Here is a 23,210-nt window from a genome sequence, read left to right as displayed (position 1 = left end):
CCATGTCTGGTCCTATTAATCCTACATTTTGCGTGGTTATGCTTATACTGCACAGAAATCGGTATTATATGAACATAAAGTAATTGGTATTAGGATCCAAAGAGAGATGGAGAAAGATATCCTTTCATAAAGTGTGCTCTGAATGTCTGATTATTGCATAATTACTGCATAGTTGGACACGCAGAATGCACTTTATAAGAGGGTATCTTCCTCTATCTCTCTCTCTTGATCTCATATTATTTTATATACCCTAAACATAGCACCTGTCCATGCCGTACAATTCGATATTCTTGAACCGTTACACCACCAATTATATTATTGGTATTAGGCATCACAGCTCATACTCCGCAGTACGGCTGGAGCCGGGTGTTACCTGTACTGGCTAGTATTGAAATACAAAAGAGAGCCGTAACGTGCGACCGTCTCCTTCTCGTTCCCCTCTTAGATATGGACCAGCAGACCCGTCGTCTCGCTCCTTCACAGCGCGAACATGAAGCCTTACCACTGGAGCTACACCCAGTTCTCCCAGTTCAATCCTGATGACTCTCTCCTGTTGGTGTCCGGGGTCTTTGTGGGGCCTCACAACTCATCCTCAGGGGAGATTGCAGTGATCAGCTTGGGTGAGATGAAATGTCACAGGGATCTCGTTTGAATGCCCCTATAACACATTGACCTTAGTATTCATTTATTTATTGCCCTCCCAGAATACATAGAGCTGAACAAAGAGCAAAACGATCATGATGAATCCCTGCCCTGAAGAACTCTAACTTTGGTTCATGATCACATGAAACCCGTGCGTGTGTCCACAGCTGAAGGGATCAGTGCAAAGCAGTCACCCTCCAGTGATGTCTCTAGGTTTATTTATATGGTGCCAACTTATTCCGTAGAGTGGTACTATCAAGGAAGCAAAGAGCGCATATTGCAAAGTGACACACATGTATAAATAGAAACGTGTACACGCATGACGTAGGTCATGTTAGCACGCATCTCTAGAAGAGGATGAATGATTTAGAGGAGGAGTGGCGAACTCCAGTCCTCAAGGCCACCAACAGGTCATGTTTTCAGGATATCCCTGCTTTAGCCCTGGCTGAGCCACTGATTGAGCCACCTGTGCTGAAGCAAGGATAACCTGACCTGTTGGTGGCCTTTGGGGACTGGAGTTGGCTACCCCTGCTTTAGAAACTCGAGAGGATACCCGCTCAGCTGGTGATTTGTGTGTTTTGCTTTTCCCTGACTGCAGAAGACTTTTCCCTTTTGTCAAGAGTAAGGAATAAACCCTATGACGTGTTTGGGTGCTGGCTTAATAACACCCACCTCATCTCGGGAAACCTATACCTGATGGGAAGAGTCACCTCCTGCTCCGTTCTATGGCTAAACAACGCCTTCCAGGTAATAGCAGCCTACACAGAGACTTGCATGTACTAGCAGTGCAAACACACCTGGCACATACTGTACATCAATCCGTTTATATGAAAACTGGATGCAGAAGTGACATCTGTTCACAACCCGCACAATACCCCACACCCAATGAAACACACACATACAGACATCCAGACATACACAGACCAAAAACAGCACAGGTATGAGCAGTGCAAACCTCTTCATGCTATTCACACATGCAGTGCTGCCAAACAGTCTATTCACATTGCAATATTAGTCCATGCTACGGTACAAGAAATAGTGGTAACATGCACTCATTAATGTAACGAATATACAAGAGCCATATATATATACATATATATATATATGCGCAACAGGTAACACACCGGAGCTAAAGAAAAAGAAACAAAGAATACGGTCTGGAAGGAGAGTTATTGAGCGCTGCAAAAACAGGGATATACAAAACTAAAACAAAATAAGCTGGTAATGAAACGTGGTGACACAAGGGTAGGCAAACAAAGGCAAAAACAGGACAAAGAGGAGAAAGCAAGAAAAAAGAAGAAACAACTACAAAAACAGGAACACGGGGGGCAACATTTCAGGAGAAACACCATCTGCAGGCCCATTCCCACAGGGTCTAGATAACTGTGCATTATTAGCACTATTTTTTGTTCAGTATTACTTCGAGTTCCTGTAGGGGTCCCCGTTGGTTCCCTCACACCTTTATTTACCTGTTCCTATCTCTACGCTGGAGGGACGATTCCTACATTTGTTTGTTACATTAGTGCAGGGAGCTCAACTCCAGTCCTCAAGCCCCCACAGAGGTCAGGTTTCACGATATGAGCACCGGTGTCTCAATCAGTAGAAAAGTCATTGACTGAGTCACTGATTGAGCCACCTGTGCTGAAGCAGGGATACCTGTGAAACCTGATCTGTTGGTGGCCCTTGGGGACTGAAGTTGGCTACTCTGGACCTTGTATATATACTTGGGAAAAAAAACATTATCCCTACTTCACCTCATTCTGCACATGCGTATTGCTCCAGCCCTGGCTTTATTGTCTGTGATCAGTTTTCCATACATTGTTTATCTTCTGCATTCCTTTGGGATAACGTGTGTAAGCGAGTCTCCAGTGTCTACAGCTTAGTACCTATATCATGTATTTGGCGTTGAAGAGGACAGTTAAGAGATAAGATTTGCTTCTGTAGATTTACTTCCATTCTGTCTTTTCCCCCCAGTCTTTTTAACCTCTGCCATCTGCTAGCCTCATACTGAACATTAACCCCGTTTGGGCAGGAATGCAACACCAGGTGGTACTCTGTTATGGAGGTTTCACAGTCCAAAGTCCTACAAGTGTAATCACTGCTCTTACATTGTAAGAGCACTTGCTTGTAGATTCACATACCAGGGTAAAACCCACACAAGACAGAACATTTTTTCATCAACCTATCATGAGCAAACAGGACAAATCATTAGAGGACTGAATGGTGGCCTGCTGCACCTCTGATGCTATGGGATAGTGTAGTGTTGGAAGTGAGAAACAATAAGGCATAGGATCACGCGCAGTTTCTTCAAGTACTGCCACGGGCCCCTGTCTTCCACATTCAGGCTCACAGGCGGGAACGGGAAATGAGACAGCACTCTGCTGTGTTAGGCTAAGGCCCCGGTATCTCCGCTGCAACGCGCGCCCGCGAGATTGGCGGCGCGTGCAGCCGATTACCTGGTCTGCAGCTCACTGCAGGAAGAGAGACCGGGGGGCGTGACGGGGGCGCGGCCATGACTTCACCCGGCAGGTTCGTCCTCATTGGCTGAACCACGGGGGTCGTGCCGTATCGCTCGACGCGAGTCCTGCTCTCAATTCTATTGAGAGCAGGAGCAGCTCTCGCCCCAGCGCTGTGGCCCCCCCTCGCAGCGGGTCCGGCGCCATTGAGGGGAGGGCTCTCGTCGTGTAGTAGTAGGCAGCGGGGTCAAGGCCTTACGTTTGCATACGTCGCTTTGTACTGTCAAGGAGACAAACCTGCTAGGCAGATGGCTGAGGCACGCAAAACCGCAACAGGGCTTCCAACAGGCGACAAGGTAGGGAGTACCACCCTACAGGCAGGGAGAGGGGAATGGAAGCCTTAAAAAGGGAGAAGGCAGGTGTGAGCTTCCTGCCTCGGTGGCCAGGTTGGTAGCGGCAGCGAAGTCAGTAGGCATCCATGTTGGAGATCCTTATACACTGGACTTGTGTAGATAATGGGACTAGTTTATTAAAGGGCCCACGTTTCGGGCCTACTTTGGTCCTTTATCAAGATAGTGTTGAAAGTGAAGACATCAAATCAAAGGGAAGCAATTGTAGCTTCTAGCCGATCTCGCCCTTTTCCTTTAAAAAGAAGACAAGTTAAACATAGCCGCTTAACGCAATCAACACGTTGATTTGAAATGTATATGCCATGTAAATTCAACTGTTTAAAAAGGGAATTTAATATGAAATAAATAAGGCACTTGTTATTATTAAATAAGAATGTATTTGAGCATAGCAGTGATGGAGCTATTTTGATTGGTTTATACTGTATTCCAGTATCTGGTTTTTATTCTCAGCACCAGACCTGTAGGACCTGCAGGTAAAATTGCCCATTGGTGCAGCATTGATCATGTGGTTGTCTTATTCTTCATCTGGTTACAGGGTGTGGAGTCTGAGAATGTGAATGTGGTGAAGAGACTTTTCAAGATCCAGAACTTGAACGCCAGCACCATCCGTATGGTGATGGTGGCAGACTCCCCAGATCTGCTGGTGGAGGCTGGAGGGCAGGTGGGAGAGACCACAGTCTGCCCACCACATCCAGAAGTGGAGGAGGAGGAGGAGGATGAAGAAGAGGAGGAGGAGGAAAGACACGTAGTTGGAGAAGACGTTCAGAACGTTGGTGAGCTCCAACTCTTCATGAACAATGACGTCGGAGGCCGGAGGGAGCCTCCAGGACGACTGCTGTATGAAGAACAGTTTGAGACTAAAGTGGCCCAGTTGTATGCCAGATACAGGACAAAGCATCCTGAGAGTAGCCTGCAGAACACAGAGGGGAACCAGAGCAAGAAATACCTCATCTTCACAACTGGGTGCCTCACCTATTCACCCCACCAAATAGGTAAACCACTTCCTAAAGCATTAGGGTAAAGCCCCAGCGGAAACCATATGCGGAGGAAAAAGGGCAATTGTGGCTGTAGGGGAAGCATAATTAGCGTGAGAAAACACCATACCTAGGATTAGGAGTTACAGATTAGCAGGGGATGGAGGGAGACTAGTAGGTGGGTAATTAGGATAATGATGCACCGTAACACATAGGGAATGACAGGGTTATGGGCAATGATTTGTTGTGGTACATGAGGGGATATAGGTAATACACAGCACAGGCTGATGGGGTCGTCTCCTAAATATAAAAAGTTTATCACACTAATAATTTGTGATACAAAAACGCCTTTATTTATTTAAAGCATCTTGTTAAAATATAAGCACACTCCATGTATACGCCGTTCCACTCCAGAGCGTCAAAAGTTGAGGATGTTCAGAAAGGAAAATAATCACCTCGGTTCTTTAGAGTTGTCTCAATTTTGTATGAATTTTCTAGGATCTTTAAACAAGATGTTTGTAACAAAGAAACAGGTTTTTCCGTGTATGGTAATGTGTGAATCCTTTTATATTTGGAGCTTGGTAGTATAGTATTTATCTGTTCCAGTAAACTTCCTTTGAGAGATTAACCTTCAGTTCCCTGATCCTCCATGCTTTGTGTATCTTTTGTCCTCACAAAGGCCGCAATCTTAACCTCCACATAGAAGCGGTCACGGTTGTTAATATATATTTATGGGATTGACGGTAGCCATGTCCCCCACAGGGATCAAGCAGATCCTCCCACATCAAATGACGACGGTGGGGCCGGTGCTGGGCGAGGAACGGGGCCCTAATGAGTTCTTCGATTCTCTGGATCATGTCATCAACATTCATGGTCACATCATCGGCATGGGCCTGTCTCCTGACCACAGGTTTGCTTTCTTTCACCAACAGTAATAGTTACATAGTAGGTGAGGTCCATCGAGTGCAACTTATGCTTAATTTAGACGACAGATACTGAATCCTATATCCGTACTTACAGTATATTGATCCAGAGGAAGGCAAACAGAAACCCCAGTGACACATCATCTAATGATCTCTCATAAGGGGGAAATAAATTCCTTCCTGACTCCAAGAATTGGCAACCAGATGACGCCCTGGATCAACATTCTTCCCGTGTATATTTATTTGGTATATCCCTGTATACCTTTCCTTTCTAAAAAGAAGTCAAACCTTTTGTTGAAGATATCTATTGTATCTGCCATCACAATATCCATGGGTAATTAATTCCACATTGTAACTGCCCTTACTGTAAAAAAAAAAAAAACCCCATTTCATTTGTTGCTGGTGAAATCTCCTTTCCTCCAACCTTAAGGTATGACCCTGTGTCCTTTGTACTGCCCTCAGGATGAATAGTTCTTTTGAAAGTTCCTTGTATTGTCCCTGAATATATTTGTATATAATTATCATATCCCCTTTCAGGCGCCTCTTTTCTAATGTAAACAAATCTAATTTAGTTAGCCTCCTCATAAATCAGATTATTCATTTGATTGCTCTTCTCTGCAATTTTTCTTGTTCCATAATGTGTTTTTTTATGGAGTGCTGCCCAAAACTGTACTCCATATTCAGGGTGTGGTCTTATTAAAACTATATACAGTGGCATAATTATGCTTTCTTCTCTTCTATTTATACCCCATGTAATGCCAGATAAGATCTTGTTTGCCTTTGCAGCTACTGCCTGATATTGGGCACTATTGCTAAGCCTGCTGTCTACAAGCACTCCTAAATCCTTCTCCATCAAGGATTGACCTAATTTTGCCCCATTTCATTTGTAAGTAACGTATTTATTCTTGTTTCCCAAATACATAACCTTACATTTATCTGTATTAAACCTAATCTGCAATTTACCTGCCCAAGTTTCCAGTCTCTCCAAGTCCTTCTGGAGAGAAATTGCATCCTGCTCTGATTCTACTACCTTACACAACTTAGTGTCATCAGCAAAGATGGAGACTTTGCTCTCCATGGCAACCTCCAGGTCATTAATAAACCAGTTAAAAAGCATGGGTCCCAGCACCGATCCCTCAGGTATTTCACTCACGACTTTAGCCCATCCTGAAAAAGTTCAATTTATGACAACCCTCTGTTGACACCTTTAACCAGTTTTCAATCCAGGCGAAAATATTTTTACCGCGTCCAATTTGCTTTATTTTGTACACCAACCTCTTGTGTGGAACCGTATCAAAAGCCTGTGCAAAATCTAAGTAGACCACATCAACTGCATTACCCTAGTCTAAATTCCTACTTACCTACTCAAAAAAACGAATATGGTTAATTTGGCATGAGCTATCCTTCATAAATGCATGCTGACTATTACAGTACTACTAATTTTGTTTTCCATTAGGTATTCCTGAATATTATCCCGTACTAAACCTTCAAGTAGCTTCCCCACTATTGAAGTCAGGCTTACAGGTCTGTAATTCCTCAGTTGTGATCTAGCTCCCTTTTTAAATAAAGGTATCATATCTGCTTTATGCCAATCTTGTGGTACTGAGCCTGTGGAAACGGAGTCCTTGAATATTAAATATAATGGTTTGGCTATTTCTGAACTTAGCATGTACACAAGGGTTCTTAAGGAGCTATCAGGGTTAGGTGCCTTATTTACTTTAATTTTATCATGCCGCCTCTGAACTTCTTCCTCGGTTAACCAATTGTTCGTTAATATAGAGGTTGTGACTTCCTCCTGTGGCACTATTTTTGCAATTAACTCCTTTTGGTAAATGCCAAAAGGAAGTTTACATTTGGGGAACTCAAGAAATTGAAAAAAGAACCAAACTACTTATCTTTCTTGGGTGCTAATAACTGAACCAGGAATATCTGACCAGATCAAGACCCGGACCAACACCCAAGAAGCCACAGAACTCGCTAAATACTTAAAAAGTTATCATTATATTTCATCCAACACTACAACGGTTAAAATGTGCAGCGTTTCGAGCCTACGTGGCTCTTTGTCAAGCATGACTTCGTGGACGGTGGATTTCTCCTTGGTAAATACAGAGGCAAAGAATGTATTGAATGCCTCCGCCTTTTCCTTATCTCCAATAATCTCACACTGAGAGGGTCCTATATTCTCTTTTTGTTATTAATGTACTTGAAGAACTATTTTGGGGTTGATCTTACTTTACACGTGAGTTGTACAATGTTTGAACCTTCTTGGTTCTTCTTAGGTCAACATCTTTACAAAAATCAATTTTTACTTTTTCCAACCACGGCAGGGTAAACTTGACACTCAATACTTTGCTTATGGCATTTGCTTTACACAGCACAGCAATCCTTTCATACCCGATGGGGCAAACTTTACACTCAGCACTTGCTAGCTGCAAATTCACTTGCTTCAGCAAAATAAAAAAATAGTTTTTTGATTTTCTGCTTGGGTTCATGAACTTATTACATCTTCATCTACTGAACCCTAGAGGCGTAGCATCCCACTTCTGACACCACCTTTCTATTTGCAATCCTTTTTTTCCCCTTTCCTTTTTTCCCCAAGTAATCTTGTGACTCGATTTCCATCTCGTATCACCAACATCATTACTGTCATGGTAAAAAGTCAAACACACACAGCCCCTGCAAGCTCAGAACCCAAACCCACCATCACATCATATATATTTGTGTCAACAAGAGTGCTACTGGGATTGTGACTTGTATAACAAAAGAGAAGAGACCCCAGTGCTGCATCCAACATCTCAAATTATATAGTTACATACTTATCTGTTTTTCTTGTCATAAGTAAGGGTCATTTAGTTAAATGATCTGGCCAAAGCATTGTAAGCTTGCAAACCATGCCAAGGTATACCCTCTTTAATAAGTCCTAACACTATCTACATCTTTTAAATAGCAGGTCCTGCGATGCAGCTGTGAATGACCAGTCTATTAAGACTTCTTCCTCCACCAGAGAGATATAGAGAACGTTTGCAGATAGCATTAGGACTTGCAGGGGAGGGGATACCTTGGCATGGTTTTCAAGCTTACAATGCTTTGGCCAAAGAATTTAACTAAATTACCCTCACTTCTGAGAAGAAAAAGAGATAAGTATTTAACTACTGTAATAATTTGTCATATTGGATGCAGCATTTGGACACCTTGTCTTTTGTTATATACTAAAAAGTAAATCACAAGTGTGACAGAAGTCAAATGATCGTGTTACAGTTTCTTAAGCCTCATCTAGTTGTTGGCAAACCATGCGCTCAACTGAGTTATAAACCGATTTTCCATTTAGAAATAACCAAACCAGTCCCACTTATTAGAAAATCACCTTTCGTTTTTCTTATTTAAATTAATATTTGCAGAGCTCATTACATTTGCCTGAATTGTATTTTTCCATATTGTGATTTTCCTTGGCGCTTTGGAGAAGAGAATTATCAGTGGGGTTTGCTATGGAGCAGCAGGAATATATCTTTTCTTTACTTAAGCTTTAAGTTATTATGTGAAAAAAAAAAATGTTAAAAGGAGCACAGAAGTTATTACTTGGATGAGTTAATTCATAGAAACATACAATTTGTCGGCAGATTTGAACCACTTGGCCCCCCGTATCAGCCCATTTGTTTGCTGTAAAACATCAGACCCGATTTGATCCTCGGCTTGGCACTGCAATGGTGATACATCTTAAATGTGTTTTGCTTCATGCAACTGTGCTTAGGAAGGAGCATAAGTGCGCACACTAATGGAAGAGAATGGTGTATCCATTTGTAGCACATTGCATCTCTGAGTAGCTGGGATTTCAGTGGAGACTTAAAGATGAAAAGAGCGGAAAATCAGAGCATTTTAAGGGATGCAGTAATTAGGGAATGTAGACCAATGGGTGGGAAACGCCAGTCCTTAAGAGCCCCCTGCACGTCAGGTTTTCAGGATATCCCTGCATCAGCACAGGTGGCTTAATCAGTGGCTCAGTCGTTGACTGAACCACTTCTACTGAAGCAGGACACTCCCCAATACCTGGCCTGTTGGTGGCCCTTGAGGTCTGGAGTTGGCCATCCATGCTGTAGACCGTCAACAAGTTGTCCAATGCCCTTACTTCCTGCAGGTACCTGTATGTAAATAGTCGGGCCTGGCCTCGTGACTGTACGATCTCCGACCCCATGGACCCACCGCCCATCGCAGAGGAGATAGAACTGCGTGTCTTCGACCTGAAGAACCTGCGGGAAGTGGCGGCGCCTCTACGAGCCCACCGTGCTTATACGCCCAACAACGAGTGCTTCTTCATCTTTCTGAATGTCAGCAAGGACTTCGTGGCCAGGTAAGCTAGGGACAGAGGGAGAAGGTATTAACCCTGCCACTGTGTTTAGGGGTAGGGAAAACACCATTCACGCTTGGAGCCTAGATGCAGTTGTTAACATATAGCCCTTTGTTGCTCACTGTGCATTGTTGAGCATTGTACATTGAACAGGTCCATCTGCTATTCAGATGCAGTCAGCATATTGAAATTATATTTCTTTGGTACTTTTTGTGCATTGTTAGGTCCAGGAAATGAAAGGAGACAATGTCATCAGTTTTAGTGCTGAACTACTTCCTTTAAAAGACCTTATTCTTGGTATACTTTTATCATGGGTACCATCTTAGTTTCTGCCCTGGTCACATCTCCGTACCACATTCACATGGCAAGCTCTCGTAACGTTGCTTCTGACCTTCAACAAGTAATGACGGGATGTTCCTCTGCCCATACCCAGAGACTACAGAGGAAACGTTGGCATCGGGCCTCCCTTTAATGTTCCCTCTGGGGTTATTACAGACATTTTACCTGGCAAAAGTAAGCAAACTGCAGAGTAAGGCGTGCTGCTAGAGCAGGGGTGCGCAAACTGGGGGGGGAGCGAGATTTTTCTGGGGGGGCGCGGGCGGTTGCAAAGGCCCCCGCGCTCTTCCCCAAGGCATTAAAATTAAATGCCGAGGGATCGCGTCAGGCCTCTGGAACCTAAACTTACCTTGCTTCAGCCGGCACCTAGAAGCCTTGCCATAGCAGCGGGCCGTCAAATGCCGCTGCGGGTCACGTGGCGTGACGTCACATGACCCCACACGGCATTTGACGCCACACAGCGCGATGGAGGGGGGGGGGATGCGAACACCGGAGGACAAGAGGCAGGGGGGGCGCATGGGAGTTTTTTTTAAAGATTAGGGACACTGGGCTAGTAGGTACTTTGTCAATGTGGTGAAAGGTATTTTGCCTTTGACAATTCCCGTTGGAGAGAGGCAGACTAAGTGAGCCAATCATTCTGAATGAGTAGGGTCGACCATGAGCCATAGATCTCTACTACTGCTGTATCACTGGCGCAGACGTTATGAGCCTGAGCTTCCTTCTCTCTGTGTCACTGTCACTTTGTGGTGGGCGCCACAGACCTGATGATCTTTAGACGCCTTCTGTCTCTCTGGTTATATCGTCCTGCAGTAGGTGGGACAGACCTGCTATGTTCTCTTGCGTCAGCATCGCCGTCTCCGGCCGAGTATCATTCTGTCTCCATATTACATTCACCCGTACATTGGGACGACTTGATCTGCTAAACCTGTGACATTCCTTCTTAATCTGATTGTTTCATTTGATAGTATCAGCCTCCGTGGGCCATAGGCATCTTCTGTCTCCGTATCTGGTTTTTCCCTGCCATGAAAGACCCAAGGTTTTTGTCCAATTGTATAAATTCTGCGATTGATTTCACCTTCCTGTCTTGTTAGCGGAGCCGAGGATCGCTGCGGCTACATCTGGGACCGGCATTACAGCATCTGCCTGGCAACACTGCCTCACGAGGACGTGGTGAACTCTGTGGCTTTCTGCCCCGTGGATCAGGAGCTGCTGTTAAGCACCAGCGATGATTACACCATTAAGGTGTGGCGCTCCCGGCATGCCCTGCGCAGCTCCCCTGCTCACCGTACCTCTTCACGTAGCTCAATTTATCCTTGGGTTTCGGGACACAAGAGCTGAGAGCCCGAGGCTGTCGGAATCTAGGCCACGTCACATCCACATCTGGATTCTGATCTCCACGTTTAGCATTTAGCTTTCAGGTTGTTTTTTTTTTTGGTTTAACATCTCAGCACCCAGGAGAAACATGTCCACCATCAGGATGCTGGGATTTTCAGATGCCCGTCATGGAAAATGCAAAGACGCACCACATGAGTTGGGTGACCGGGAGATAACTTTCTCCCCGGCAGTGTTTATTAAGCAGCCTGCCATGTTCGCTCGTTTCACTCCGCATCACTGAAGGGAACCAGGGGTCCGAAATGCTGCGCAATGGGGGTTTCTTTGTTGCTGGTAATAAGCAGTATTACATTAAAAATAGAAAGCGTTAATTCAACTCTTGGCAGCAGACACATATCACGGTTAAGGAGACTCACAGCACTGCCCTGGTTTGAGGCGCTACCACAAGATTTTATTATACTGTAATTAAACAATCGGACGCATCCCGACTCCCATTTCTCTTCAGTGCTACAATGAGTGAACCAAGCTAGTATCAATGATGGCTGCCTTATAGCACCAGTTGGGATTTAGTTTTAGAATCTTACCTGAAAAAGGGGGGTCCCTCCTGAGGTTGTCCATGTCGCCCTGACGTCCGGGGACCCCCTGGCTCCCAAAATATTTGCCGTTCTTTATTGTACACCTCGAAAACATGGCCGGCAGACTGCCAACATGGCCGCGGCGGTTTGCCAATAGAAAGCCGTGACAGTCTGCCTGATTCCGGGAGGCGGGGGGCCCAGGACGTTGGGTGGAAGGGGCGCGGGGGTCCCAGGATGTGGGGGTTACAACAAAGCAGCTCTGGGGTAAGATTCAAAACGAAAGCCTAAAACGAGTAGTGTGGGACGCTGCAGCGAGTCGGAAATACTTTTAGTTGACTTATTATTGGGAGGAACGAGGAGTTTCTCTGTTCGTGTTATTTATTTGTTTTCCCATTGCGGACACAGGTTACCTGCCATTATTTGCTTGGGGACTTTGGACCACTTGGCACACGATGGCCCAGTTAGAGCGGGGCGGGTGTCCTCGGATCATAGAAGTCACTGTGAAAGTTGGGGCATGTTCCTCCTGTAACAGATGTGCTCCCGGACGGCTGATTCACAGGTGTAAGTTGGGACCTCACATCCAGAAAATGAACAGTAGAGAAAAAGATCTCAAACATCGGAGTTAGGGATAACATCACCATAAATGAATGGAAGTCTCAAATGGATAACGGGCAGATGTGTAAAACACACCAGTTAGTTAGACTTGATAGAAGAACTCGTTGAAGGCTTAAATAATGTCTGTAAGTGGAGAAATACCTGAGTCAGCAACTGTTGAGTTAGAACAGTAGTGATTCGGTATACCCTATTGGATAGGCAATGACCCTAGAGTATAATTCTCATCACTTCAATCTTCATGAAGAAAAGATTGTACTCCCGTTGCTGGTGTGTACCGTCCTTGGGTGCAGGCGTCCTGCCGAAGTGTAAACAGAGGAAGTTCGCAAATGGAGAGAGAAACGGAGCACAGCAAATGCCAAATAGTCTGGGGCTAAGCAAAGGTAGTAATAAAATGAGTTTTTATTGAAGGTGAACAGCATGGAGGAGTATGGATATATCCATACTAACAGTACATCCATACTCCTCCATGCTGTTCACCTTCAATAAAAACGAATTGTATTACTACCTCTGCTTAGCCCCAGACTATTTGGCATTTGCTGTGCTCTGTTTTTTTCTCCATTTGGGAACTTCCTATGTTCACATCCAGAAAATACAGATGCTGAGCTTTCCATCCTTTTCTCACCATGCACGCGATAACAATATACTCATGTTTAGCTCTGTCTGGCTCGGGAAATCACAGAGCAGATACACCACTAACCGAAAGGTCTCCAGAGAGTTTATTATCCCAAGGTTTGCAATAACGGAAGGGGACCTTCCGCCGGTGCCGTGCAGCAGCTGAGGACAGACAGCCACCGCCGTGCCGTTTCGCCCCTAAGGTAAGCGACTAACGTTAGCATTAGGGGTTAACTTTAGGGGTAAGTAGTAAGGTTAGGGGGTAAGGGGTATGATTAGGGGATAAGCGTTGGGGTAAGGGGTTTAGGTTTTTAGGGTAAAGATTAGTGTTGGCTTTAAGGGTTAAGGTTAGGGGTTAACAGGGTAAGGGGTTCGGGTTTTAGGGTGAGGGGTTGAGGTAAAGATTAATGTTGGCATTAGTGGTTAACAATTAGGGTAAGGAGTTTAGGTTTTTAGGGTAAAGATTATTGTTGGCATTAGAGGTTACGGTTAGGGGTTACCAATTAGGGTAAGGGGTTAAGGCTTTTAGGGCAACGATTAGCATTGGCATTAGGGGTAAGGGGTTAAGGTTAGGGACTTACCTTGGCGGCAAAATGGCCAGCAGTGAGATGTCCCGGCGGCGGTGGAGTGCTTGTGACGGCTCAATGTCCTACACCGTGCTTTAATGTCTAAAGTTTCTTTGAACACACAGGCCTGTTACGTACACACAAAGTATACAACACGCTGCTTTAGTCGGTGTTGGTTAAAGGAGCAGTTTCTCCTTTTGTGATATATAAATATATATATATATATATATATAAAGCAGAGGGTCTCTGGAGCGGAACCGGGTTAATTTGAGCCCCCGGAACCCCCTGTTCCCTGAGATACTTACTAGTTAAGGTAAGGGGTTACGGTTAACTTGTTAGGTTAAGGGGTTTGATTAGCGGATAAGCGTTAGGGTAAGAGTCAGCATCCCCTCCAGGAAAAACAAAATGGTGTTTAAATCTCCCTCGTCGCACAGGCCCATAGGAAGCCACAAAACGCGGGGGTTGAAATACCAGAAAGTAAGCGTCGGCACCTTCCCCGCTAAGTACCTCAGGAATCGGGGGTTCATGCAGCTGAAAGTAATGGGGAGACCTCCTGCTTCCAAACGTCCAGCTTCTATTGCTAATGTAAGGGATCATACTTAACTGGAGATAAAACTTGACGCTGAATGTGGCCTTATAAAATCGGGCCCGTGGACCCCCTACAGACATAACTGCACAGAAGCTGCTGGGAGATGGGTGGGAAGTACAGTAATAGAGAAAAATCAAATTAACAGACTAAGGGAAACTGCACCTTTCAATAGCAACTCAACAAGCTCCCAATTCATCTTCTCAGTGCTGGAACACAGCATTGTAATCCAGGAGTGGCCAACTCCAGTCCTCAAAGGTTACCAACAGGTCAAGTTTTCAGGATATCCCTGCATCAGCACAGGTGGCTCCATTAGTCCGTGCTTCCCTGATTGAGTCACCTGTGCGGAAAACCTGACCTGTTGGTGGCCCTTGAGAAGTGAACTTGCCCCTCCCCCCACCCGTTGCCTAACACTGAAGGGATTCGTTGTGGTTGTAGGGATCTAGCGAATGTTTGGTTGGTGATGATGGGTTGGTAACGTTCTTTCCGCTTGTACGCTGTCGCCGGCCAAGTCTCCGCTCAGCCAGTTTTACATGCCAACTAAGCAATTATTTCAAAATACTTCTAGGTGTGAGATTTTGGTCAAATAAGAAACCAATCACCAACACGTGAGTGCTAAGAGGGCTTACCCATCTATAAGCCACTTTAGAAGAATATCTATACGGTTACAATCTTTTAAGCAAATAAGGGTGGGTCACCGTGTTGGTCCTTTCTTCCATGTAGTAACACAGGAGGGAGAGGGAGTAGGGGGTACGATACCTTTTATTTGACCAAGAACTAGTTGATAGGTTACAAGCTTTCCAACCTCTCAGGGTCAGGGGATCCTGATGAAGGACCCCGACAGGTTGGAAAGCTTGTAACATATCAACTACTTGTTGGTCCAATAAAAGGTACCGTACCCCCTACTCCCTCTCCCTGCGTTGTTGCTGCAATCTTTTAATGACAGTGCAGTTAGTCTAAATATTTGGTCTTCATTTTCCATCCAAGGGCACTTCATAGATCACACGTAATCCACGTTATCCTCACAGTATATGCTGTATTTATAATGTTACTAGTGTTCACACGGAGTGCAGTGTGAGTTTCCAATCACATGGTATGTTGGGCATGCAATAAAGTAAAAACACCCCTCTACACGCAAGTAGCTTATCTTGTGCCATTGTAACTTATTTTGTTTTCTACGCTCCCATGCCATGTATCTGTGAAGTCCTTCTCTGTTCAGACGTGCACATGAGGGAATATGCAATCTGTTTGTTGGCGGTTCGACACCGGCTTAAGCAATGATAGAGCTTGTGTAAAGTTCACATTGACCGCCATCTTTAATGAGCCCGTGCTCAACGAATTGAAATGGTGGATATGATATGCAAAATAAAGTTAACTTATATTAACAAACGAACGGAGTGAGGATAGCTTGCTGCTTTGAAGGTGCAGCCCCTTTGTTAGTATATACTATTGCGAGCAAAAGCATTCAGCTACATAACATTCTTTACACAGAAGTGGTTGCCTGTAGGATGCAGCCGCCTTGTAGTAATGGGGTTAGTCCCAGGAAATCAAAGCACTTTACACAAAATATTTGGCACTTGTTTTTTTCCTTAGGAATCATGTAATATGTGTTTCAGTAATAGGATAGATGCAGCCGGCATATTACACATTCTTGTGAAACCTAAACGCAAGGGATAATATGATGCAAAGCCAGCAAATGTGTTTGCTGTTAGAGGGTAACACGGACCATATCACCCGTGCTTTTTAACATCAAGTCTGAGCGATTTTAACTTTGGGGCCACTGGCCTTGGAAATGGGAGGCCTGATGGCAGATCATTGGTGACCATTGACAATAATAGTACCGATGGCAATATAAAAATATAATTTTAGACTTTTTGGGACACGTGTCGGGTGCGTTTAATCTGCTTTTTGCACTGCGTAAAAACGGACTTGCTATAATTAGATTTCTTTTTTTTTACGGAAGTGCTGTGTGTTTGCTATGATGGGCACACAAACAAAGAGAAGTATTTAACTATTGCATCTCGAAGCAGATGAGCGCTGCCTAGAGCTCTCTAAAGCCGAGAGTACCTACCTGATGTGCAGGCAGCACTTGCATCCATGTCCCGTATTATATACATATCTGAGTCTTGCAAATGTCCTCTTACACACACCCACTAAGACACAGCATTATTAACCACACATAATCCTTGTGTCCTTGTCTGCTGTGTTGTCACATGCATGGAGAAACATCCGGTGTTACCTGTTTGTTGTGTGTCCCAGGCTCACCTGCTGAATAAATGGTCTGTTGCGATGGTGGAAGAGTTTATTTCCTGAACCTGTTCGCGGTTGGGCAGTGTGTGGTTATTATCCAAAACTAGATAAAGTGTCCAGCGTTACTCGGGAGTTGTAAGCAACCCCAAAACACCGAGATTTATAAATGGATAATTTAATGTTTTTGTTTCTTAATGCGGAATCCCCCCATTAAAACAAATCCACCCATCATAGTTTCATTGCCTCTGAGGTCCTGAAGTGTGTGAGCGAGAGCCTCTAACACTGCGTGTGTGGGACATTGTCCTCTCGTCCCAAACACTGATATCGCTCTCTTGCAGAACTGTGGCTGCTTCTGTATTTTTGCTAATGCTGCAAATTGGATCTTCAGAGTGACCAAGATGGAAGTGCTAGCTCGAGGCTTGTTTGATAGGATCATGTCATTTGTAATGTAATTAGTGGTGTCATCAGCGATGTCATTTGTGAATTGTACCCAAACATAGACACAAACCTGCTCCTTGATCTATGGAACCATCATGCAACATTTGATTACGATATCTGAAGAGGTGTCCAAATGCATAATGCACAAACGAACAACTTTCCAAAATATTTAGTAGATTGGGCAGAACAGTGCCTCTCTGTGTCATCTAGGCCAGGGGGTGCTCAACTCCAGTCCGCAAGCCCCCCCAACAGGTCAGGTTTTCAGGATATCCCAGCTTCAGCATAGGTGACTCAATCAGAGGCCCGGTCGAAGATTGAGCCTCTGATTGAACCACCTGTTCTGAAGCAGGGACTGATTGAGCTGCCTGTGCTGAAGCAGGGACTGATTGAACCACCTGTGCTGAAGTAGGGATATCCTGAACATCTAACATGTTGGGGGGAGCATGATGACGGGAGTTGAGCACCACTGACCTAGGCAGTATGGCAACCCTGTAAGTGTGAGAACCAGTGTGGAAACAGCAGTACAGTACACATCCCTTTGTGATAAGGGGAACATTCTTGTGTGTTACAGTATACCAAAGACCAGACAAAATAGCTTAAAGGCCTAATGTGTTTTGGTCCATCGCATAATGGAATCTTAATGTGAGACATGAGCTGCCTTCCACCTGATTTCCTCAAACATGTATATGTGTGTATATTTCTGCGTCAATTATATATACACAGCTCTTAACAAAAGAGATGATAAAATACTGACAATTATAATACAAGTGCAACAAACATACAATCAGATAATAGGAAACCAAATACCCGACCCGGAGAGCTTACAATCCAAGTAGGACTTGCAGAGACAGTAGGGAGGAGTAGGTGCAGTAGATTGCAGAGTGGGTGTAAGTAGATTGCAGAGTGGGAGCAGTAGATTGCAGAGTGGGAGCAGTAGATTGCAGAGTGGGAGCAGTAGATTGCAGAGTGGGAGCAGTAGATTGCAGAGTGGGAGCAGTAGATTGCAGAGTGGGTGTAAGTAGATTGCAGAGTGTGTAAATAGATTGCAGAGTGGGTGCAGTAGATTGCAGAGTGGGTGCAATCTTTGACTGAGCCACCTGTGCTGTAACAGGGATATCCAATAAAGCTGGCCTGTTGGCGGCCCTTGAGGACTGAGTTTGGAGACCCCTGATCCCACTTGTCCCAAAAAATCCCACTTGTGAGCACATTCACGTCTCACACAGGTCTGAAAACCCTGCTCTTCCCCATTACCTCTTAGCATATAGTGCTCCCACTGCAGCCAGGGATTCTGGTAAATTACATGCAAGTGAGCGCACAAAATTAGTCAAGAGAGCAAACATTCCAGCGAGCACAGGAGAAAGGAAGGGAGAAGGGAGCCCGTGAAGAGGTATTGCGTTAGCAGGGAGACAAGAGGAGGCATAGAGGCGTAGGCGAGAGCAGGTGTGTATATGGAAAGGTCAAGGATTAGGAGAGTTATCACCAGCAGCAAGGCAGAGGAGTAGAGAGTGAGAGGAGGTGGGAATTTATTAGTGGTTTTTTTGTTGCGGAGAGGTGCAGAAGTAGCTGGAGTAAAGGTAGGGAGATAGTGGCACCGGCAAAGGTCGAGCAGCGATGAAGAAACAACGGATAGAGGGAAGGTGAGAGGATAGTAACGTTTCTGATTAGAGTCTGAAAGCAGCAGTAGCACTCGTTTAAATATGTGTATAGCAAAAACGGGTTCACCTGCAGACAAGGATTCTGGGTAGTAATATGTAAATGAGCGCCCATTGGGTGTGTCGAGTACAGAACCAGTAGCCCCACTCACAGACTGTCATCTGATAATTTTGCATTAATCAACTTAAAGCAGCAGTCCAAGCTGCCGTTTTTTAATTTTTTCCCCTTTAATACAATCCACACAAAAAGTAATTAGCTAAGTTGCCGATCGATCAACGAAGATGCGGCCCGGGAGTTTACTAAATTACTGCAGAGGAGTATTCTGCAGTCAGTGGAACGCAGGAGAGGCATGGGATGTGACTTTGTAAATGGTTGCTATAGAAACAAAAAAAGGCTTGTTACATTATAATAAATAAAAAATGTAATTGAGAGTTGTTTTAAAAAAAAAATGCTACAAGTATATTCTCATAGTACAGCACTGATTTTATTTAAAAAAAAACACGTGGGATATTGCTTGGTCTGCAGCTTTAAGCCTGGTCGCCGATTCTGCATTGTGAAGTTGGTAGTGGTTGCAAGGTCACAATATATACTGTTTTACACTGGAAAATCCCAACCAAATTGTACCTTTAAAGTTTAAACAATGGGTTCCTGGTTACAAGAATTCAGTGGTTTTGTCTCTTTTCAGGTAACAAAGTATTATTTTTTTTGATTGATACTAATACAGCACATTGGTGTACAAAATGTCGAGTTGGTATAGGGGGGTCACCTGTCAAGGATTCACATATTTAAAATGACACAGCCCCTACCTATGTCAGTGTGGTTACCTTCCTAAAGAAGCCTGAGCTCACCTTGTGACAAACAGGTAGCTGAAGTCACCTGCAACCTGGGTTAGACCAAGATGGCCACCTGTGCCTCCTGGATTGCTTCTTGGTACGCATGATGCTACTCTCAATATGGCAGACGTGGTTATAGAATGAGGGATTCTCTGCAATGAAATGACCCCAAAGGTAAGCGTCATGTTAATTATTATAGGGTCTCTTTTTATCAAGATATTTTCAAATTGCAACCGAGCTCTCGGATCTCACACTTCAGAATTCCTGGAGTGTGGAATGAGCGGTAAAGAACACACGGGCGAGACATGGTGTCCTCCGGAGGTAGGACCCGCTACAATCTCTACACTCTGCCACCCATCTACCATCTACCCCTTGATGCCCCCTCCTTCCACTCTGCTCCTCTCCTCCCTTTACCTTCTGCTGACACATTAGATTGGAAGCTCTGTGGATTAGCGTTCTGTATCTATATACATTCCAGTGCAAATTCTGTATCGGTCACCGTCACGGTGTCGACGTGGGGGGTGGTTAAGATGTCACTGGGAGAGGTTTTGCTGCAATAATAAGTCTTTTGGGTCGTTTGAATACGGCACACCAGCCGTCTTGTCTCCCGTTCAGCAGAGTGGCATACAGACGCCATCAGAGAGATGCTTGTACACGTATATGGAAAATAGCTGAAGCGCTCAAATGCAGGTATATCTCAAAATGATAATAAGCCAGACCACTGTACCAGGGTACTAACAATTGATATAGTACCTATTGTGTCATATAATGGGTACTATCCTCCTGAAGACAGGTGGTGTGTGGTGCAACCCACTCACCACCAGTCTCATTGGCAGGTTCCCCTGAAAAATATGCAAATACTCACATCCTGGTAGGGCAGGCAGGCAGGCTGTGCAGCTACTCAATGCAAGATGCTTGTACACTGCAGGTTCTCTTCCACGCTAATCCAGCCATTCTGGGGAAACAAAATGGCCACCAACACTGGGTATGGTGTCCTCGGTAGTTTGTGAACTATATATATTTATTAAAGTGGTGCTTGTTTTGCCTCTTTAAATGTGTTGTATGTTAGATTGTATCACCTATTCCATTATGTTTTGGCTTATCTTATTTTACCTATGTAATGGCCATTATATACATATGCAAGATAGGGCTAACGCCAACCTGGACTAGGTGATAAAAAAAACTATTTTTTAGCTCTGAAACGAGAGCCTTATTTGCTTCAGTTTGCGTTCCTCATTGATAACTACCAGTATTAAAAGTACAGTATATCCGTTTCTCTGTCCTGGAAAAAAATCCTATTCACATTCTGCACTGTGTCTTATGTCTTACAGTAGTTGAATCCTGTAGTGATTTGCTTAAAAGTGTACACTTGTTATTGAGTATAACAAAACCGGACAAGCAGATAATCACACAATATAGAGAAATATTTTAAGGAAATGCTTAGTTACTGAAATACAATATGTAGATAAGTTAGGTCTTTACTATGGAAATGCCTCAAAACTATTTTGAGGAGAAATTGATTCAACGGCATTTGTATCCCGTTTCTCTTATTTAAAATGTAACAAAGTACTTTGCCTGTTGCATCCTCTTGTTTATGATTATTCATATAGCATAATGTGCTATATCTTGGTGCCAACCTTAAGGTTAGAGGAAAGGGGATTTCACCATCAGCAAAGGGTTCTTTACAGTAAGGGCAGTTACAATGTGGCATGCATTACCCACGGAGACTGTGATGGCAGATACAATAGATATGTTCTAAAAAGGTTGGACTTTTTTTTTCTAGAAAGGAAAGGTATACAGGGATATACCAAATAAGTAACCATGGAAAGGATGTTGATCCAGGGAGTAATCTGATTGACAATATTTGGAGTCAAGAAGGAATTTATTTTTTCCCTTATGAGATATCATTAGATGATGTGTCACTGGGGTTTTTGTTTGCCTTCCTCTGGATCAATATACTGTAAGTACAAATATAGGATAAAGTATGTTGTCTAAATTTAGCATAGGTTGAACTTGATGGACGTATGTTTTTTTTCCAGCCTCATCTACTATATAAAGTATGTGACTGTCCTTGGGTGGGTCTCAGTTAATTGTAACTACGTAGCTACTGCGTCATGGGCCTTGGAGTGCCAGACCTCATACATGGCTACAGAATGTAGGACCGCCATGTACCTCCAATAAGGCTTTGAGGCCTACTTTTTTAAATGGTATAAAGTTAAAGGTGTGAGTCTATGTGTCCCCTTCAATGCTAGAGGGGCAAGCCGCACCCAGATTTGCAGAGGACTTTTAGCACTTTTGTAAGAGTGATTGCATCTCCTACACTTCTTTGCCTGCTGATAAAGGTAGAACCTTATACCGAACCTAGATGAGGATATAGAGGCCGTGTCACCTTCCGTGGGTCGCTGGGGCTCCTGTAACTTCTGAGTCCTTTGAAGATCCCAGGATTGAGCCTTGAGTGTACGGTAAGAAGTGATTTTCCTTTCATCAGTTCACTCTAGAATGTACTTATTATTTTCTATGGCAAGGCAGCATGTGGAGGTGGCACTTTTAACTTTTGGCAACAAAGCAATTGCAGGAATTTATAATCAGATTATCATGGCCTTGTGTTGGCTGCTTGAAAATCCCTAATAAATAAATACATTTGGGAACAAATGCCTTATACAAATATTTATACTGGCCTGTTTGTTTATAAAATAATTTTTAGTGTTTATTCTGGACACAGTGACGATCTTTCATTTGCACTTTTGAAAACGAAAGTAAAACTTTCAGAAATTAACAGTTTCTTTTACATTATTATTTATTTTTTTCAAAGAGGCGTTGGTCAGTAAAATTGAGCCGTTCATTAGGTGTGTTTGGGTTCATGTGGAAACTGATTTCTTTTAAGCAGAAACTCGACACTTTTGTTAGTTTGACCTCATAGTTTTATGCAGTTCAGGACTAGGAACAAATAACGGCTTCATTTTGAGACGACTTTTTTTTCCCCCTCAAAACGATATATATTTTTTATGGTTCATGTCTTCAAAAGCTACAGCGCAGTATTGACGCAGTGGAAAATACCGGAAATATTTTGTAATGTATATTACATTACTGTAAGAGGGTAAGGACTGCTCATTCCCTGTTACATGACAAACTGTGGGATCACAGAAGAATCAGCAGACATAGAAACGGATGCCTTACAAATGAATGTGTTTAAATAATGTATTTAAATGTAGCTGGCAGTCCTGTATTCATTAACGAAAGAAGGTCGTGGGAAAAGGACAATCGTAGCTCAGGTATTTTGTCTACACAAGAGGGAAATCCAGCTCAAAACAAGTATCATAATAACAACTTTATTTCATACTAGCTGAGAGCCCCGGCGTTGCCCGGGATGTTTGTGGTGTGGGTGTGGCATTTGGGTGAGGAGTGGTCAACGCGGCCCATGTGCGGTGGTAGTGCTGCTGTGGCTGTACTGATGGTGATTGTATCGGTGTGCTGATTTTGGAGGGTTTGGTGCTGATGTGGGGGTGCTGATGTGGGGGTGCGGATGTGGGGGTGCGGATGTGGGTGTGCCGATGGGGGAGGTGCAAAGGTGCCGATGTGTGGGTGCTGATGGTGTTGATGGGGGCTGGGAATGGCGGGGAGCCGAGAATGCCAGTGTGCTGGGGGGGCATGGGATAGCGGTGTGCTG

The 23,210-nt window shown here is 44.1% G+C and overlaps 1 protein-coding gene and 1 long non-coding RNA gene across 4 annotated transcripts in view; one reads left to right on the top strand and one right to left on the bottom strand.

The window, feature by feature from the left end:
• FBXW5 (F-box and WD repeat domain containing 5) overlaps positions 1-12,956 on the top strand; it is a 31,804-nt gene extending 18,848 nt beyond the window's left edge. For all 3 annotated transcript variants that reach the window (XM_075579096.1, XM_075579095.1, XM_075579094.1), the window contains 6 exons: positions 446-620; positions 1,241-1,389; positions 4,044-4,500; positions 5,245-5,392; positions 9,538-9,750; positions 11,175-12,956. In XM_075579096.1, coding sequence (XP_075435211.1) covers positions 446-620; positions 1,241-1,389; positions 4,044-4,500; positions 5,245-5,392; positions 9,538-9,750; positions 11,175-11,421 — 1,389 coding nt within the window. In that variant the 3' untranslated portion in view covers positions 11,422-12,956. The remainder of the gene's footprint in view (positions 1-445; positions 621-1,240; positions 1,390-4,043; positions 4,501-5,244; positions 5,393-9,537; positions 9,751-11,174) is intronic.
• A 5,899-nt stretch (positions 12,957-18,855) lies between these two features.
• LOC142472213 (uncharacterized) overlaps positions 18,856-23,210 on the bottom strand; it is a 7,050-nt gene continuing 2,695 nt past the window's right edge. The window contains exons 2-4 of the long non-coding RNA XR_012789627.1: positions 20,409-20,498; positions 19,559-19,695; positions 18,856-19,085 (exon numbers count right to left, since the gene is read on the bottom strand). This is a non-coding gene — a long non-coding RNA (uncharacterized LOC142472213). The remainder of the gene's footprint in view (positions 19,086-19,558; positions 19,696-20,408; positions 20,499-23,210) is intronic.

Source organism: Ascaphus truei, chromosome 21 (assembly GCF_040206685.1).
Source record: "Ascaphus truei isolate aAscTru1 chromosome 21, aAscTru1.hap1, whole genome shotgun sequence".
In the NCBI taxonomy this organism is placed as follows: Eukaryota; Metazoa; Chordata; class Amphibia; order Anura; family Ascaphidae; genus Ascaphus; species Ascaphus truei.
The sequence above is the reverse complement of the archived record's forward strand: the minus strand, read 5'-3'. Positions and strand labels throughout refer to the sequence as shown.